Source organism: Sebastes umbrosus, chromosome 9, assembly GCF_015220745.1.
Source record: "Sebastes umbrosus isolate fSebUmb1 chromosome 9, fSebUmb1.pri, whole genome shotgun sequence".
NCBI lineage: Eukaryota > Metazoa > Chordata > Actinopteri > Perciformes > Sebastidae > Sebastes > Sebastes umbrosus.
The window spans coordinates 19180650-19199882 of NC_051277.1; the positions used below are offsets into that span (position 1 = coordinate 19180650).

At 42.5% G+C, this 19233-nt stretch overlaps 1 protein-coding gene across 12 annotated transcripts in view; it reads right to left on the minus strand.

The window, feature by feature from the left end:
* Positions 1–435: 435 nt before the first annotated feature.
* dlg3 (discs, large homolog 3 (Drosophila)) overlaps positions 436–19233 on the minus strand; it is a 95354-nt gene continuing 76556 nt past the window's right edge. For 8 of the 12 annotated variants that reach the window (XM_037780810.1, XM_037780798.1, XM_037780799.1 and 5 more), the window contains 11 exons: positions 13222–13336; positions 9667–9843; positions 9498–9573; positions 8232–8331; positions 6727–6768; positions 6495–6545; positions 6296–6397; positions 6037–6209; positions 5188–5297; positions 4989–5080; positions 436–3612 (listed from right to left, as the gene is read on the minus strand). In XM_037780810.1, the coding sequence (XP_037636738.1) occupies positions 3506–3612; positions 4989–5080; positions 5188–5297; positions 6037–6209; positions 6296–6397; positions 6495–6545; positions 6727–6768; positions 8232–8331; positions 9498–9573; positions 9667–9843; positions 13222–13336 (1145 nt within the window). In that variant the 3' untranslated portion in view covers positions 436–3505. The other 4 variants (XM_037780800.1, XM_037780803.1, XM_037780808.1 and 1 more) reach the window with 3 other exon arrangements.

Here is a 19233-nt window from a genome sequence, read left to right on the forward strand (position 1 = left end):
TAAGTATTTGTTAATAATTATAAAATAATTTGTTAACCTTTAAGAACTGTTTGTAAAACACCTATAACCATTATATAAATAGACCAGAAACCAATTATTAAAGTATTAACTATCCATTTAAATGTTTATAGATGCTTTATGTGTTATAATCAACAGTTGCAACTTTATAACAATCCAAATAATGTTTATAGACAGTTTACAAACCATTTATTAACCATTAACAAATACTTAATATAGTACTTTAAATGTTGTGTGCAAAAATAAACTGTTAAAATCTCATAAATTATAGCATTACTAATTAGTAAACATTATCATTTCATTGTTAACAGTTTAATTAACTATCACCTTACTATTAATTAATGATGGTTGTTATAAAGTGTTATTTCCAAAGCCACCGACTCGTTTAAAGTGCAATAACAAGCAGATCAAAAATCATAACTGAGTCACATATTTTATTTTCAAACAAATAAACTCTTGTCAAGTCCCAAAATAAAACCCAAAACAAAAAGTTGCAGGACTGTGTTCCCTCATGACTGGGACAAGGAAGACCATGAGGCCAAGTGTCCCGATAGGCTGTACCACCTGCAGTGACAGGAAGGAAACTACTGTACAATCAAAGGGTTCATGTTTGCAAGCACTTACTGCACAGATGTGCTATAACAGAAACATCATCACCCAAAAAGTACAAACAAGAACCCTGACCCCCCCCCCAACCCGAAAAATAAAAAGCATATATGTCATCATTTATCTCTCATCAGAACAAAGACCCTCGTCAATTATACACACACAGAGGCATTCAGGTTCCATCTCGTTATATAACCACAACCTCAATGGAAAGAGTAAAATGAAATCAAGTTCTTTGGGCTTTGACATGGCTGACTGAGGTATGAATACCACACACATTGTTAACAGTCAGCTGTATTTCAACTAAACACCAGAGAGGACCAATTCTAAACTTCTAATGATCAATGCTCCTGGTTTTCTGTGATATTGTGTAGGTTTTCTGCCTGCATCTCTTTAATTATTTATTTTACAATATACTTCTTTTTAAATCTATACACCCAGACACGTTCCACAAGAAATCACATGTAGACAGGCCCTACTTGAGGGAATTGAATTCCCAACTGACTAGTTAAGTTTTCCAATAGGCATTTTGAAGAGAAATACCAACAATACAGCACATTTGTATGGAAATTATATCTCAAGAGTAGCTCAAACTTTACTTACCTGACATTTGTGGTCTATAAAACATGTTTATCCCAGTTTCACACATGCATGAAGCACAGGTGAGGGGGATCTGCTGGGGGCTTATTTACATTGTACAGCTACCACACCCTTTTTGAAACAGTCTGCAAGCAGTTTATAAATGGCTCTGTTCCCTTCGGTTATTCCCTGAACTCTGGTTTTTGACACAGGTAATGACAGCTGGTTTAGCAGTGGTGCCTGGCAGGTGGGCACACCTGTTCAGAAAATGCCTGCAGGTACAGGTGCTCTGTGGGTGGGAGAGAGCAGGGGGGAGGGGAGGGGATGGTGGGGGGGGGACCCAGAGGTCTAGAGGTTACCACTTCCTGTTGGGTCTGGCTCTCTTGAGAAGAAAACAAAAAGAAAATATCCTTTGCACTCTTCGGGAGGAAAGCGTTCACAGGATCAGGGGGCCACAGTATTCCTTCTTCAGACGTGCTCTCTCACATGCACACGTTAACATACAGTCTGCATGGGAGGGCGGAGCAGGTCATTTTTCAATCCCGGTGATGCCATACAACTCAAAAGGTTACCACGCCGACGGCCTCGAACGAGCTCCCCCGCCTCACGAGAAAGAGAAGACACATAATACAGCCTCGTAACACTGTTAACGCCTTTAACTACTATTAGTACTTGTTCGTTCGCTATGAACTCGTCGCCGGATCGTGGCCTTTCAGTCGCAGGGGAAATGTGTACGTTCCTGAGCTGGTCTCAGACGCACTAAGAGCTCAACACAGTGCCAACAACAGATTCATTAAGAATTCATAGATGCACAAAGCATGTAGGTTTTAATCCAACCCAACTTTAGTGTTATTTTTGGTAGGGGGGGGGGGACAGGGGGGACAATCCAAAACAGGTTATATATCGACTCTTTTAATTGTTAGGACATCCAATACAATTATTGTCTTGTTCTACCCGTTTTAAGTCCGCCGTCATGGCGGCAGATAGGACAGTACCATGTGACCATTCAATCAGAAGAGAATCCTCTTGGAAGGCAGAGAGTGTAATCGGGTGGTCTGCTGCTCAACAGGAGTTAGGAGGCTCTGGCTGTCCAAATTGTAATCCAATGGCCAAATTCTTTAATTACACAGAAAGGAAGGTTTGGGGGAGGAAAAAAGGCGCCCACAGAGGTGAGACTTTGTTTCATCTATTGCAGAGGTGAGACTTTGTTTTAACTATTGCACTCAAGTCAGGCCTCCTGGCAGTTGGAGGACACAAACAAAAAAGGTAAGAAAAGATGAGAATCTTTCCTTGTAAATTGTGTGCAGCCTCCCTCACAGACGAACAGGTAGTCACAAAACAGAATTTGTATTTGATGTAAGGCAGTTTGGTGTTTTGCAGAGAGCCCAGTTACACTTCTCTACCCCCGTCCTTTACACAGAGCAGCTAAAAACCACAAGCAAAAAATCCCACAAAGAAAGAAAAAAAAAAAAGAAAACTAAAATGAAATCTAACAGCCCTCCAAATTGACAATTCTAGTGAAGTGTAAAATGTGTAGTTTTTAATATGTAGTAAAATCTCAGTGGGATTTTATCATTTATCTTGTGATTTCATAATATAAATGTAGAGATTCACAACGCGTTTCTTCCTCTTGATCTGCCTCCCGAGATGTCTTTATCAGCTGCAGCACAGACAACTGGCAGACGACCAAACAGCAAGCTGGTTTGTGATAAATAGATCACCAGTTTGTAGGCTCCACTAATTTCCTCAGTCATTATAAACAAGAGAGACGACTCCTTGAACAGTACCATCAGCAGGGCTCGGGTTTTATCCAGTCTTTTTAGAAAAAAGAAAAAAAGAAACCTTAATTGGTCTTCACTTCTCATCTCGCGTGTCTTTTTAAATGTGATTTGATGAACATTTACAAAGTGTTCCAACTTGGTATGATTTGTCTCTGTTTCCCTGCAACTTCGGTTTGAATCCCAACTCCTCTCTCTGTAACATTCTGATCTTCAGTCAGTCCCAGTTCACAAAAGGATTTATTCCTTTTCCCTTTTGTTTTTCATTTGACAAATTCCTTTGGAATGGCATTTCCAGTCTTGAATGGATTTGTTGAGAAACTCATGCAGGGGTGTGCACAGTCACAGTAATGGTGATAAGACTTCTTTTTCATTTAGAGAGTAACATAATGATGACACTAAAACTTGATATGAAACATATCTGCAAAAAGGAGGTGAGGAGGGGGGGCTATTTGGGCGTGGGTGGGGTCTCTGGGAGGCAGGAGGGGAGGCTCTGCAGCGAGGCAGAGGGGACGGCAGGGAGCTCAGAGCTTCTCTGAGGACGGGATCCAGATGTAGGGACCAGACTGCTCCTCGATGATTAGCTTGATTTTGTTGTAGATCTCCTCTAGTGAGTCACCCTGTACAATAGCTGCAGACACAAACACAAAGGCACATATGTGTTGGTTGCATCACGACTGGAGTTGAAACAAAAAGTCAAGTTGATAGATGAGTTGTTAAAGTTTGGGTCCATCTGCATTGTGTTCCGTTTTTTTCCCCCCAATGGAAACGCCCTCTTTCAGTCGTTGCAAAAAGAGACGTAGGTTACCAGAGTAAGCTTATCAATAAGGTTATGAATAATGTGACCGCTAGCTGAGTCAATGTTAGGTGGGCTAATTTTGGAAATAACTGAAAGGGTTAGTTTGGATATTTTGCAGTGGGGTTGTATGTATACTATCGTGTTCTGGAAGGTCAAATTAATGATTTTGTGAATGTAGTCTGGTGGTTTTGAAGAGAGCATTATAACGGCTTCAGTTCCCTGTCAGAAAGGGCTGTCTGACAGCGAGGTACTGAAACCGTTATATTGCCGTCTTCAAAGCCACCAGACCAGACTCCATTCACAAAAAACATCATTCTACCTCGCAGAATGTGGGAGTTGCTGGTATACCGCAATCGGTAAGTTTGTGTTATTGTGTGACTTTCTGATCTTAACTAACGTGGCATCCATAGCAGCACATTGCTTTGCTTCCATGCCGGTACACCTGTCTGCTTCTCCAAACTGGGAGCACGCCAATCGCCATTTATGTATGTAATGTTAATACACTGACTATGATGATGTATATACAGTGTACTGTACATGTAGCAGTGTCAGGTCACGTGGGATAACGTTTTTAGAAGGGCTTGGGAAAATAGCATTTTGACATTAAAACATACACACTTCAACCAAAATTTGAATGTTCAGATTTGAATACATAAGGAACACCAATGGGAAGCTACAGAATGATATAAAAACCAAAAAAAAATAATAATAATAATGGACCCGCCCTTTAAATCAATCAAAAATGCCTATATATTTTCTTTTCAAATGTGAGGATTTACCAATTGTCTGTGTTTTTGCATTACAAATGTAATATCTTTAGGTTTCACGCTGTTGATAGAACAAAACGACACATATGAAGACGTTACTTTGGACTCTACGAAATTGTGATGGGAAATTTCCTCTTCTTCTGATTTACAGTGAATTAATCTGCAACTTTTTTCATAACTGATTTACTATTTTAAGTAATTTTTCAAGCAAAAGTGTCAATCATCTGGTTCCAGCTTCTCTGGTGGGAGGTTTTACTGCTCGTCTTGTGTGATAGATATTCAGTAATAAACTGAATATATTTGGAATTTATTAAATTTTCTTTTATTAACCAATTAATCAAGACAATTATTGACAGATTAAATATAATTTTAAAAAATAATTAGCTATAGCCCAAATAAGAAGTACAAAGTGACCCAAAGCAGAAGGGCAGTGAGACCAACCTGTGAAATACTCTCCAAAGTCTTGCTCCAGCTTAACCGCCTTGTCAAAGACTTTATTGGCCTGCTCGTACGTCTGCCTCTTATTCATTTCCCTGGAAAACACAAGCAGCTGTGGTTAGTTTCACACACACACACACACACACATTTACATTCACTCATGTCTTAAATACAGTATGTAAAATAAAACCCTCAAACTTACATTAGGGCTTCAATGGATTTTGGTTTAATAAAGATGGCAATCGGATAAAGTTGTGCTTGCTGCAGTCGTTTTATGGCATTCCCAGACACATCCAGGATGCAGTGTTTCCCCTGGTGGCAGGGAGAAATACGTTTCGTTAAAATAATGCTAGAAACTTTTAGATTTTTGTCACACAAGTAGGCCACATATTCATGAAGGTAACATAACGCTCTAAACTTGCGCTAAATTTTGGCAAGGAAAAACTGGCATGGCTATTTTCAAAGGGGTCTCTTGACCTCTAACCTCAAGATATGTGAATGAAAATGGGTTCTATGGGTACCCACGAGTCTCCCCTTTACAGACATGCCCACTTTATGATAATCACATGCAGCTTGGGGCAAGTCATCGTCAAGTCAGCACACTGACACACTGACAGCTGTTGTTGCCTGCTTGAGTTCACCATGCTATGATTTGGGCATATTTTTTTATGCTAAATGCTGTACCTGTGAGGGTTTCTGGACAATATTTGTCATTATTTTGTGTTGGTTATTGATTTCCATTAATAAATATATACATACATTTGCATAAAGCAAGCATATTTGCCCACTCCTATGTTGATAAGAGTATTAAATACTTGACAAATCTCCCTTTAAGGTACATTTTGAATAGATAAAAAAATGTGTGATTAATTTGTGATTAATCCCGATTAAATATTTTTTAATCGATTGACAGCCCTAAGTAGAACATTAATTACAAATGTCTGCTTTCCGATTTAGCAGGAAACCTAACATGCCTCTATTTACATCCCGAAAACACCAAACCCAATCTGGTAACCGAATCGTAGAGAGAAACACAAGCCACGGTGCCTACCCTCTCAGCCACAGTTCTGACAGACAAGATGCTCGTCCCGTAGAGGTTCTCATTGAACTGGCCGGCCTCAATGAACTTATTATCTTGAATGTCTTTCTCCATTTGCTCTCGCGAGCCCACAAAGTGGTAGTCCTGGCCGTCCATCTCGTTCTCTCGCCTCGGACGAGTCGTATCTGCAGAGGGGGAATGAAACGTGATTATTTTTAACCACTGCCGACATGTTTAGTCGTACTCTCTGGATGTGTTGCTGTAAACTCACGGGGTACACAGGAGCCAAACTTGTGGGGAAACTCAGAGATGAGGTCATCATTTACTCGGTCCTTCATTGGGCCCAGTATGATCACAGGCCTTGTGTAGTGGACTGAGTAGGAGACGAAGAAGAAGAAGAAGAAGTGAGGATACATGTAGAAACGGAAAAGGCATCGTTTTTTTTCAATGTGGAGAAGTGATACACTCACTTTCCTGTCGAATGACTGGCTCGTAGGAAAGAATCGTGTCCTCCTGTCCCTCTGTAATAACACAAAATCATCATCTCATTCATAGAAATACAATAAAGTTGTCATGGCTGATAAAACACAGAGAGGAATATTAATTTACAGATGTCATTTCGCAGGTAAATTTAAGAAGCGTGTTATTCATCCATCTACGTGGGCAGTGTAAAACAAACCATGAGAAATTAAGGTGACTCACTCGAACTGCTTTCACTGTCACTTGTGTTGGATGTCAGGCATTCTGCAAAAGCACAAGAGAGCGAGTTGCAGATCATTTAAAATATAAAAAAACAGTAGTTAAATTCAAATAAATTCTCTTATGGGTGAAATTATTTTCACCTGCCTGAGCAGGAAAAAAAAAAACACCCTCATCTAGGCCATTAAAAAAAGGGGATAAAGAAAGCAGAAGTGTTGTTTGGCGCGGCAGCCATGCTCTCACAATATTAGGGGAAGTGGTTTAAGTTGCAAGCAATAGGAAATTAAGTGTTTCCTGTGACAATATCCCGAATGACCCGCAATTCCCTGGCCAATGTTTCCTATTGCTAGATCTGTGCCGGTGGCAGCGGATCTCATATCAGGGAAAAGACAAAGAAAAACATACAGGCCGTCCACAGGAGGGAGGCAGGAGCTGGCTGACTCGGGGGAACTGGAGGGAAAAAGTGTTTTCCAACCAGGCGTAGCGACACTCTGCTCTGGTGACAGATATACTCCAGCTCTGCGTGACCTTATGTGACAAAACTCTGCTAAACATTTATTGTAAAGACCCCATGAGACATAGAACGCTCCCTTGGGAATGCGTATTTTTATATGTACTGTGAATCTGAGTAGGCGTGTGTGTGTGTGTGTGTGTGTGTGTGTCGTGTGTGTGTGTCACTCTAAAACTAAAATGTGTGTGGTTTAGCATTCCCAGCTGGGTCTGCAGTGACAAAGCATTTTTTTTTTTCTGAGCTCAGGGGACAGCTGCTTGACACAGTGCAACCACACACTTACTCAAACTCTTTGATCCATAAAAGTCATCGCTTAACCCTGGGAAGTCCTAGGTGTCCCGACAGGTAGAGAGCAGAAACCAAGAGAAGAGAGCAGACAGGAAGAAGAAGAGGTTAGTGAGAGTTGGGGCAGAGAGGGAGAGGAGTGCTGTGTCGTGCTCGCCAGGCCCACTGACACATGGCGCCGTGCTGTACTCATTAAGCCTGAGCCCCACTTTGTTCATAGTAAGCCACGGCCTTTCAATTACACCAGCCCAATCCCATTAAAACGGGATTTTGACCTGTTAAGTGTTAAAGCTTCAGTCCAGTTAATGAGATTCTTCTTGTTGTGGGTCAGTGACTGACTGGAGAATTGATCAGGACTTACACAAGGAGTAGCATCACAAGTGTTAGAAGGCCTGTGTGTTAATGCAGACACACGTGCGCACGCACACACAGCTGGCAGCGCACACACACTCCTCTGGAGCCCATAGACACAGACACACCAGAGAGAAGCCCACATCTCCAGCAGCCCGACGCCGGCCGGCTCTGCGTGTGGGGCGTCTCTCTGGGACAGCGAGAAAGGGATGAGAGTGGTGCCGTCACACAAACCATCCCTGGAGGTGAGCGGAGAGATGAAAGTTGAGAGACAGAACTGAAGCATGAAGGGAATAGGACGAAAAAACAACACCACCACCACCACCACCCCCCCCCTGTCGATCACACAGCTGGTACTCACGTTCAGACTCCACCAACTCCTGCACAATATTCTCCTTGCTCTTGTAAAACGGGAACTTGCGTGAGAGGTTGAAGCTTTTTTTGCGCTTTACTTTGACTGGCTGCTTGTCGATGTGTGGGTGAGAAGGTGGGGGAGGGGGGAGGGGAAGGGGGGCAACGACAGGGTGAAAACAAAAACAGAATGGGTTTCAATGAGGGTACTCGACACCCATGCAAAAAAAAAAACAAATGAAATGCAAACAAACACATCAAATAATGAATAATGAGAAGCAGGTAATGGGTGAAAATGAATGGCATATCAATGTGAAGGAAACAGGCTTCTGTTTACCAACTTAAACATTTTCATTAAATTGAATCTGCTTGCATTATAGATGATGCCAACGTGGTCTCACAGGGAAGGCGTATAAAAACCACAACATTACGCGGACATTTCTTGCGTCATGAGCACGCATTTTAGCCTTTTCGCGTGTCATTTGTACGCCGCTGTACGTGGGTAATTTGTACGTCACGCAAATGTCCGCAGTTAGATTTAGGCAAGAAAACCACTAAGTTAGGGTAAGGTTGGGCTTAAAATAAGTATGTGAACTAAGTAAAATACGTACAGAAACAACGTAACGCAACTACGGAAAACAAGTCACAAACGCCAAATAAAAAACATTGTAACTTAAAAAGCAAAACACCATCAACAACGGCCTCGAACATGGGTCTAAAAATCCGGTGTTAGTTGGGGCCATCCATCTCCCGACTTGCCATCCATAAGCGGTCACTAACTCTTACTGTAGCATTTATATGCGGATGCGTTAACGTTGCAGTCAGTACAGGATACTTGGCGTGCAAAATGACGCGGAAATCAAGAAAGGCGTATTTACTGCGCGCTAAACGCCTTGCACATTATTGTGGCATTTACACGCCTTTCCGTGCCAACGGGCCGATGATACAGACAACATTACATCTGATTTATACTTCTGCAAATTACATCCGACAGATCAGCCTCCGACGAAACGTGCAGACATTTTGTAAGTGCACATTTCTTAATATCACTGAGTGCGCGAGCTGTGGAGGTTACGGGGACCCGCTCGTCTCCACAGAGCTTCTGTGTAATCTATACAGTAATATGAGCGCTTTTTGTGCTCGCTTCAGTGAGCAGGTGCTGGTCTCTTTCCCACACTCAGGGGGGAAGTAGGCCATCTCCCTGGGAGCCCAGCAGCAGCTCTGAAGACAGCCTCTCTGGCACCGGGGCAGGGAGCAGCTGGCCCTCTACACTTACCCTGTTGGACTCAATCATGCCTGTCCTGGCGTGGAACTTGACTGTTTTTAACCTGGCCCGCTCTTTCTTCTCCACTCTGGAGGGGAAAGAAAAGGGGAATAAGTTTAGGCTGGGCATGAATGGTAGTAGTCACATTAGCTTTTGTCTGGCATTAGCAGAGCGAGCGTACCTTTTCTTGCTCGGAATGACCCCAATCTGCTCGCTCTCTCCATGTGGCGTGACCAGCCTCGCCTGCCACCACTCGTCGTCAGACGCATTTATGACATGGAGGATATCCCCGTAAGAGAAGCTCAGGCCTTGGCTGGGCAGGCAGCTGTCCCTCGTTCGATCGTAGTCAAACAAAGCTCTGCAAAAAAAAAACAGAGGGCTTTGGTTACACTCCTTCCTCCCTTTTATCCTCAATTTGTGTGAAGAGATTCCACATGCACCACGATCACATCACTCCACACTTGGCACAAAATGGCAGCGATGAATTTCCTGCATTACATTGTTGGTTATTTTTCTATTATTTCAAATTGCTTGCATGTGGGCTGTGACTATCAACAATATGTGGAAACTAAGATGACATTGACTGTGTTTACATGCACAAAATATTCCCTTTTTTTGCTCTTATTCCAAAAAATACAATATTCCCACTAAGCTGCTAACATGACTAATGAAAACGAATGTTCTACTAATATTCCTGTTTACCTGCAGCCGTGCATACTCCAATTAACATCCTACTGCTATGCCTTTTAAATATCTTAAATGTCCCTCCTTTCCTGATGTTTATAAGTCGGTGTGTTTCTCCTTCCGACCAGAAATGTGGGCTTTTCTTTTGGGCATGCATCTCTACTAGGGTTGCAAATTATAAACACTTTCCTTAATGGATCATTGGTAACGTTAACAAATCAATCAATCAATTAATCGTAATTAAAAAAAAAACAAGCGCATAAGCAAAGCAAATAAGCATAGCCTATAAAACATATAAAGATGTATTGGCCTAGACTAGACATTAAACTAAACACTTTGAATAAAATCGAATATCAGATTACATGTGGAGCACGCTCATAAAAATAATCTTCGCTAACATATACTGTAGCCTAGTTTTATAAGAAAGACGCTCAAAAACAACCAAATGTAACGCTGCAAAAGGAGAATAGAACCTATCAAATATTTTAGACTGACAGTGTCCCGATTTCTGCCGACCAATTAATCGATATAATCGTCCCTAATCTCTACCCCAGCCTTACAAACTGTTGGCTAGTTGGTTTGTGTACAACGCACAGAGCTGGTTGTAAACAGGCAAGAGGCTGTGTGTCACAAAACCCAAGTGAATGCACTGTACTTGTCCAAAGAATGCTCCAAAAACCCAAATAATATCAGCATGTCCCACATGTCTTAATTGGAAAATGCTCCATTCGGAATAAGGCCTAATTCAGAACATCCAAACCGAATATGCTGTTTACACGACCTGTATCAAATATTGTCATATTATAATTATGAATGGAATTAATGGAATATAAGTGTGCATGTAAACGTAGTGGTGAAAGTCATCTTGTGTCTGTGTAACTATACAAACACAAGGTGAAATGCAATGTCACATCTTAATCCGGTCAACACGGATACTAATGCACGCCATTCATGCGTTTCCGGCTTTACATTTCTAACTGCTGTTGCCACATACTTTCCTCTACAGACATACACTGTTGATTGTCTGCCTGAGAGCATCACTATCTTGTCAGACAGGTAAACCCACAGTCATTTCGAAAAGGTTTTAATACCTGCTTTACAGGTTTTAACTTTCTCTGACCTACAAGCCTACAGTATATCTAGAGGGCATATACCATGGTCCAGTGGACAGATACTTGGTGGCTTAAATACTTTCTCTCTTCCACCCCCCCGGTTAAAGATTTTCGCTGAACTATTCTTGCCAACTGAAACTCCACCTTGCAATGAGTAAACAGTGCTAGTGAAACTGTCATGACGCAATCTAGTGGAGGCGTATCAGGGAAACAAGTGCACTTCTAACACAGGTTGATGAGTCAAATTCCTAGCAATAACCATGTTAGAGCACCTTGACACACTTACAGAGAGTTTAAGAGGGAGTGTGAACACATGTGACACTGTTTTTTTTTTTTTTTGGAGAACACCTTACAGGCTTAACGCCTCCGCATTCCTGAGGCTGGGCTGGGAGGACATGGTGGCTCCTGCATCAGCCGGCTAGCTAGACAGCTTTTCCAACATAACTGTGGGCTTAGTCACGCGCACAGGAGCAGGCTAGGCTCTACATGCCTGTCTATAAGAGAGGCATGAGTCAGACTGGTTAACACTCCGCGCTCTATAGCGGGCGTCCAATGAGATAACACATATATACTTTTGATACACCCGAGTAAGGTCCATTGCTGTTGAACTTGGGCTAAATCAATCTAGTAATGTAGCTATCAGGCTTAGGTTACGTGAAGCGCGGTAGAAATAAGATGAAAGGACTATGGAGTTACATCACAGTCCTTTCACCTTGACCCCTGCGAGTCCTCTGTGACTCGCTGCTTTTATGTGAGCAGAGGGATGCCACCTGTTTTAATTCCTAAATGAGCCTCCATCCAGTTTGGCGAGCGGCCCAAAGTGTCATAACACAGGTCGCTTCGACAAGCCCCGCTGTCAATCTACATTACACAAAGTAGAGTCAATGTCATATGTGGCATCATAACAACAACAGGGGATGCCTGTCCATCAACTGTATGGTGGTGATGAATTGTATCAACAAAATGCCCTAAAATTAAAGGGTAACTTTGGGATTTTTCAACCTGTACCCTATTTTTCCATGTTTTTTATGTCCAAGTGAACAATGGGGACAACAATTGTTGAAAGTGGTCCAGCATTGAGGGAGAATGCTGTGACCGGCAGCCACTAAACAAGCTGCGAGGGCAAGTGAGCAGCGTCACTGTATTGTTACCTTCACTGAAAGTGCTTGTTTTTACCACTGACAAGCTCAGATTGTTATTATAAGTGTCTGACCACCTTATGGAAAGGACGCTACAGAAATATAAAATGTTCAAGTCCCGCTCAAGGAGAAGTCTCGTTGTCAAATCTGAATATCCATATACTCTAGCTCAAATAAATACGAGCGGCCATGGTATTCAAAGACCTCATCCACATTGTCAAAATCATCTAAACATTCAGCCAGGACATTGAAAAGCTACGCTTTCTGTACTCCAACACAACAATCTCTGCCCGGCTGGGACTCCACCATGGATGTAGTACACTATTCCGGCAACACGTCGCCTCGTGAGATTTCAAAACAAGACTTCTCCTTGAGCAAGACATAAATGACGGTGCAAGCTTGCCCCCATTACATTGCAGCCTGTGAGCGGCTGCCATCTGCAGCGCTCTCCCTAAATACTGGACCAGTTTCAGAAATTGTTGTCCCTAATAATCAGATAGACACAAACACATGGGAAAATAGCCTTTAAATGTTCCCATACAAAAAGCTTGTGAGAAGATTCATGTTTCATCATGTGATCTATGCGATATATACGTCATGCTGCTGTGCTCCGATAGTGTTGCTGCGTTTTGACAACATGTGCTTTCAGGCTTTATTCTCCCCCACATGCAGGTAGAGGTTTATTATGCAAGAGTGGCTATTTTGACTACAGATTTTAGAATATCATGTTGTGAGTGCAAGCATAACTGTGTGTGTGTGTGTGTGTGTGTGTATGTCAGTGTGTGTGTGCTCCAGCTTTACCTGACATAGAGGGAGCGTTTCTCACTGGTGCGTAGGGAGCCTGATCCTGAGCTCATGCTGCTGTTCATCATCTGCTCCCTCAGGTCGTGGATCTTGGATTCAAAGCGACTATATTCTGCATTGGAGGGAACAAACGAAACAAAGTGTGTCAAAAATAGGTCCTCAAACATATACTACCCCTTGAGGAGGGGTGGGGCAATATATTGAATATACTTGATGTAGTAAAAGACAGTCAAAACTATCCCCCACGCTGATTTGCGGTACGTCTATATACTAGGCATTACGGTAAGAGAGCGTAAGACTGAACTGACTTCAAAATAGAAGTGATCTTCTGGTTGATGTGATAGGCAATTTCACATAAATTCAGTCAGCCTGTCAATAATAAATAAATAAAACAATGAATAAATATGAAATAATAAATAAAATGAATGATTTAAAAAATTACCGCCTGCAAACTGTATTTCAGAGAAAAAATAGAATTTTAATTGTGTGAATAATTAGTTAAACTTAATAAGAACACATTTCCAAAGACCAATCCGACCTCAATATTAAAATACACCACCTCAGTGTTCACATTAGTTTGCTAGAATGATCTAGCAAGTATGAGCATATGCATCAAAGGGTTAAACCTAAAGATATTGAGATATTATTTATCGCCCCAGCCCTACCCTTTGGGCTTTTTAAGTCGATACAGCCAAGGTCAAGGTGGTATTGAACATATCTAATAAAGAGGCTAACAGAGAGTTGGACCTTGTTTCACTGGGAAACTGTGTGAGATCTGTGTGTCTCGGTTGGCGCTGCAGTGAGCTGCAGTGAACAGAGGAAAAGGTTCAGCGAATCCTTAGGCTGATTAATGACCCCAGGAACAGATGGTTTATCACAGATCTGCCTTACACATCCAGTAATGTCTCATGTCAGGTAATTAATTACACAGATTAATTAAGTTCAACATGGGCTCTTTAGTGTGGTTAAAAAAAGGGGAAGGCCTCCAACAATCTCAAAACGCATGACCATTTGTCATAGGTGTGTGAATCCAGTTGCGGCTCAGGAGCACGGGGATGATGTATGAATCCACCCGGACCTCCTCATTAAGAACGCTCTCATTAGCCCGCTGTGGCCCGGGCTGCTGGAACAAGCTAGGCCACCGCACGGCACAGGGCTAGATAAACAGACCGGCAGATGCAGCTAGAAAAACAGGTAGGCTGGGTCGCTCATGTGATCACACAAAAGGAGGCGTTGGGACCACAAACAAGCCGGATCGTGAGCAACCAACTTTGTCATATGTTAAAATATTCTTTACACTGCAGGTGAAAAGGAAAGTAATCACAGTTTGAAAGAACAAGTGTTAATTATTCATGTTGCACAGCTGTGCTCAGGCTTTTAGCTGTATACGATAGACTAGAATCACATTGTTAATGGCATGTGATAAAATACACTATCGCTGTAATGATACAACATATCAACGTCTTGATCATAATTAACCTATAAAAAAGAAGCAGTGCGAGAGAATATCATCCACATTTATGCCACATTTACTGCCATGCCTTCAGGGTTGACTCCTACCTTACAGCTTAATCATCCATAGCTGGCAACACTTCCTGTAACGTGAACAACAAGAGATCAAAGTCCAGGTTCTGTCGAGCAAGCCTACTAGTATAGCCTTGAAAAACAAACATGCCTACAAAGATGATCTAGCAAAGTTAGTCCAAGCTCCCGGAAAATTCTGGGCAGGTGCAAAAACAAACCTCAGGCTGCTGAACTCTAACCCCCCCCCCGCCGAAACCTAAAGGATTCAATAGCAAACACGCATCCTGCCCCGGGCCTGGTGCCAGCTCTCCACCCTGGTCTCTGCTCAAAGGGTTAACAATACAACAGGGTGACGCTGCAAGGTGAGGTAACTAGACACCGCCTGCCTGTAACCAAGAGCAACGTTCTAGCACTCCTAGAACGGGGAGAGCACACGCGGAAACAGCCATTCAGACTCGTCCACTTGGCTCTCAGGCACAGGAGACACGAGAGAATGGCAGCTCGGGAGAGGAGGGGTTTTAGGGACAAGACAAAGAGACAAGTAGCTAAGTAGAGAGAGCCGTCTTAATGCCCCGCTTCACAATAACACCAACCTGAAGGGCTGGCTGAGAGCTGCGCCGCTGAGATAGTAGCACTATGAGTAGCACAGGTGGAAGAGCTAAATGCTTCGCTTGTTCACATTCCTAACGTCCAAATGATTCATCTAAACACTGCGGGCATTCAAGAGGAGCAGGAGGAGCGCTGAACTACAACCGGCTTTAAGCCTCCTCCGGGAGTTAGGGTGGGAATCACAGGCTAAACCATAAATTGCTGCCGCACCTCGTTGTTAATGACGACATCAGCATACAGACACCGCAATCATCTATGTGCAGCACATCACAATGTCTGTGTAACAGAGTAGGGAAAGGCATAACTTCCTTTATAATGAAGTGGCATCAGTTTCCAGTAATTTTAAAAAGTCAGATCATATGAGAGTCAAGGAAGTTTACACCTGTTCCACTGAATAGGAAGGACACTCCCTGTATTTAAACAGAAAGAAAACACTGTGATACTGGAGAATCACAACAGTTCCACAGGAGAACGATACATGATACTGAAACTGTATCTGCTACTGAAGTGTTCGCTTCACCTCAAATGTCAAGCACATCATGGAGTAACGGTAATGCAAAGAAATCTTTCAAATACGTGCTTGGATTGTGAGGAAATCAGATAGAAACTAATACAAATCCAACGGTAACAGTAGCATTCAGTCCTCAGATCACTCACAAGTGCGGATGTAAATTTAAGCTATTTCCTTAAGTGATTTACTAGCCACATTAATGATCACTAATTGATTAATAATTAAAAGCCACTAAATGCCCTCGTGGCATAGGGGGTTAAGGCGCTGACCATGTGGAGCCACATTGTCCTCTGTTCGCATCTGGCCTGAGACATTTCTTGCATGTCATCCCTCATCTCTTTCTCCCTTCATTTCCTGTCATCTAGTTATGCTAGCTTCAAAAAATACAAAATGCATGTTTTTACTTCATGGAAATGTTAAAGTTAACATGGTCTATTTTTGCAGTAGAACCCAAGGTTGCGTCTAAAATTCCTTACTAAGATGCTATTTAGTACAGTATGCAACTCTGGACACTACGGCGGGATAATGCAATGCGGTAGTGACGACAGCGTTCATAACAGATATTGACAGACAGCTCTGTAACGTCAATAACGCTGAACTGTAAGTATAAATTTTCATATTGCTGGGCGAAATATATTTTTTAAAATTAGTTCAGACTTTGATCTCACAAATCGTCGTTTTGGTCACGAGGTTGGTGCGGGTTACCATTGTTACACGTCTCCAAAGGGGAAGGAGCCTCTCAGGAAGTGACGACGTAAATTACTGTTCAGTGCATCCGATAAGGTACATACTGTACTACTGCATATTCACGATATGACGACACATATTGGGTATGTAGTGCATAGTATGCGATTTCGGATGCAGCCCAAGCAAATTGGGTATTTGACTCATAAATTAAATACATAAATTACTTGAGTTATTAGGTAAAATTAGACCAAAAAAAGGTAACGCCATCAATCCAAATTGCTGCTCCCCACTCTGCCTGCCCGCCACTTAACAAATGGTCGAACAAAACTGAAAAGATAAAACGTAATTCTACACAACTTGAATTGGATAGAACGTGTAAGGCGCTCGAATCCTAACTCATTATTGTATCAACAATTAGGGCTGTAACATAATCATATTCTACCTGGTTAGGAAGGAGTCATATTTACAATATCTATTAATATATTCGTGACTAATCCAACTCTTAACAGAGATCAATCCAACATCAATCATTCATTAACATCACTACTCGCAAGCACACCTTTGAAATGCTGGGGAATGGGAATCCACAATATCATTAATGTTCAAAAACCCTGTCCCTTAAAGCACTTAATACACAAGAGCTAGCCTGTATTTTTAGGAGTGACCCACAGGAAGAAAAGACAGCTAATAGAAACTGGGACTATTCTGTATCTCTCACTCCCACTGCGTGTCCTCATTAGTCGTACAGCTTTTTTATTTTGGGGGACGGTCGCTTCTCTTTTGATCCAGTTATGCAACACAGCAGGCATGTACTTGTAATGTGAGAGTGTGTTATGTTCTCAGGGATAGTCAAGCCAGTGCAGACACACACACACAAACCCCCTCCCCAATAATTCACTGCAGGACGAACATGTAGACCCTGGCTTTACTATTTCTACAAACTTCTGTAATGCAGACTGGTGTGAGTTTGCTGAGGGGGGCATTGAGTTTAACGCTTCCTCCACGGCCCTCCTCCCATTTCCTACATGCAAAGATTTTTGTGTAATTACACTCCTTGATAGTGGGGCAAGGCAGCGTGTGGATGTACACCCCTCACTTCCATTCCTCCCAGCTGAATGTGAGTTAAAGACTTGGTGATGCTCCAGTAAGCCACTGAAGAGTCGGAGGGGGGCCTCCTGCTGCAGCCTGTGCGCTCTGTTGGGGCTTCTTGTAGTCTTCAGTGCTGGCTTTCCATCAGAGGTCTGTGGACGCCCGGGCCCCGGCCCCAGAGAATACTCTCCAGGCAGTTTGCCCTGCATAAACCAGCACTCACCCTCCACTTCCTCCCCCCCCGACTGACTGTCCTTGTACATCTCACTGGGGGTTCCTCCCGCTCCAAACTCAAACGAACGACATGGATGTCACACTCACACCGCTTTAGGATGCCAGCAGTATTACTGGCGACAGATCTCAGGTCACCAGTGGGTATGCAGGAAGTCAATCATTTGCCAGCGCTCTGCTCTCGTGTGTTTTGAGTAGTTAAGCATTGTACACAAACAGATAAGTGTCCTCCGCTGGGTTACAAAGGGGGCGCAGAGCTGAAAGCATGGTTTGGTATGGAAAACAAAGGTCCCCTTCAACCAACCACATCATTATTCAAGATGCTGCCTGATTGGTCTGGCATGCGGGACAACATGAACTCACATGGGCAAGAATGAAGCATTATAATCAGCAGAAGGAAAATCTATAGAGCGCCATTCTGTCAGTTTTGATCTCAGCCTGTGTCTGTCTTTAGCTTAGCCGCGTGCCAAATCGCTGATCCTGTTCCACCTCGATTTCAATGACCTTGGAGAGTTATTGGACATCTAAGGCTTGCATTTTATTGAAAGGGAGTGGGATATGGGAGTGAGAGCATGCTACGACTCATGCCCCTTCACATTCCTGTCATAGTCCAACCTGAGAGCCTAGATCTAAAGCTCACAATATCCTTTCCGTTGTTGTCACAGCATTGCAGCAGTATGCTCAAGTACACATGCAAAGAATTACAAAAACACTCAGAACCAAAGTAGCTGCAACGCACAGCCAATCTACAATTTACTATTAAAAAAAGAAAGAGTGACTTAATCTGTTTGAGTTAGAAAATAACTAACAGGCTAGCCACATAAAATCTGCTTTAGTCAGCATGAAAGTGGACTTGTGGTCAGAGAGTCCAAAGTCTGGTGTGACATTACAGATGTAATGTGTAAAAGTGAAAAAGAAGGTGAGTCCACAGGTGAGGTCAACGTTTAAAACCACCACCACCAAGCTGACAAACACCTGTTTGAACACCTAAAGGTTTAGGTTACATAAGAACAGTATGGCGACTGTTTTAAAGTACCTGAATAGATCCTGCTGCATGTAAATTACAACATAAAGCCACTTCAACTGGCCTAAATATGGAAAATTGAGAAACAAGTCATAAAACAACAAAAATGAAGATTCCAGGTAACTTTAGGCTAAATGGCAGGAGTTCAGCACAGAAGTGGTTGTATTAAGTACAGTAAGGGTGAGGCTGTGACATTACAGATGTAATGTGTAAAAGTGAAAAAGAAGGTGAGTTCACAGGTGAGGTCACCTTTTAAAACCAACACCACCAAGCTGACAAACACCTGCTTGAACCTCTGTGTGTCCCCACCTAAAGGGTAAGGTTACATAAGAAC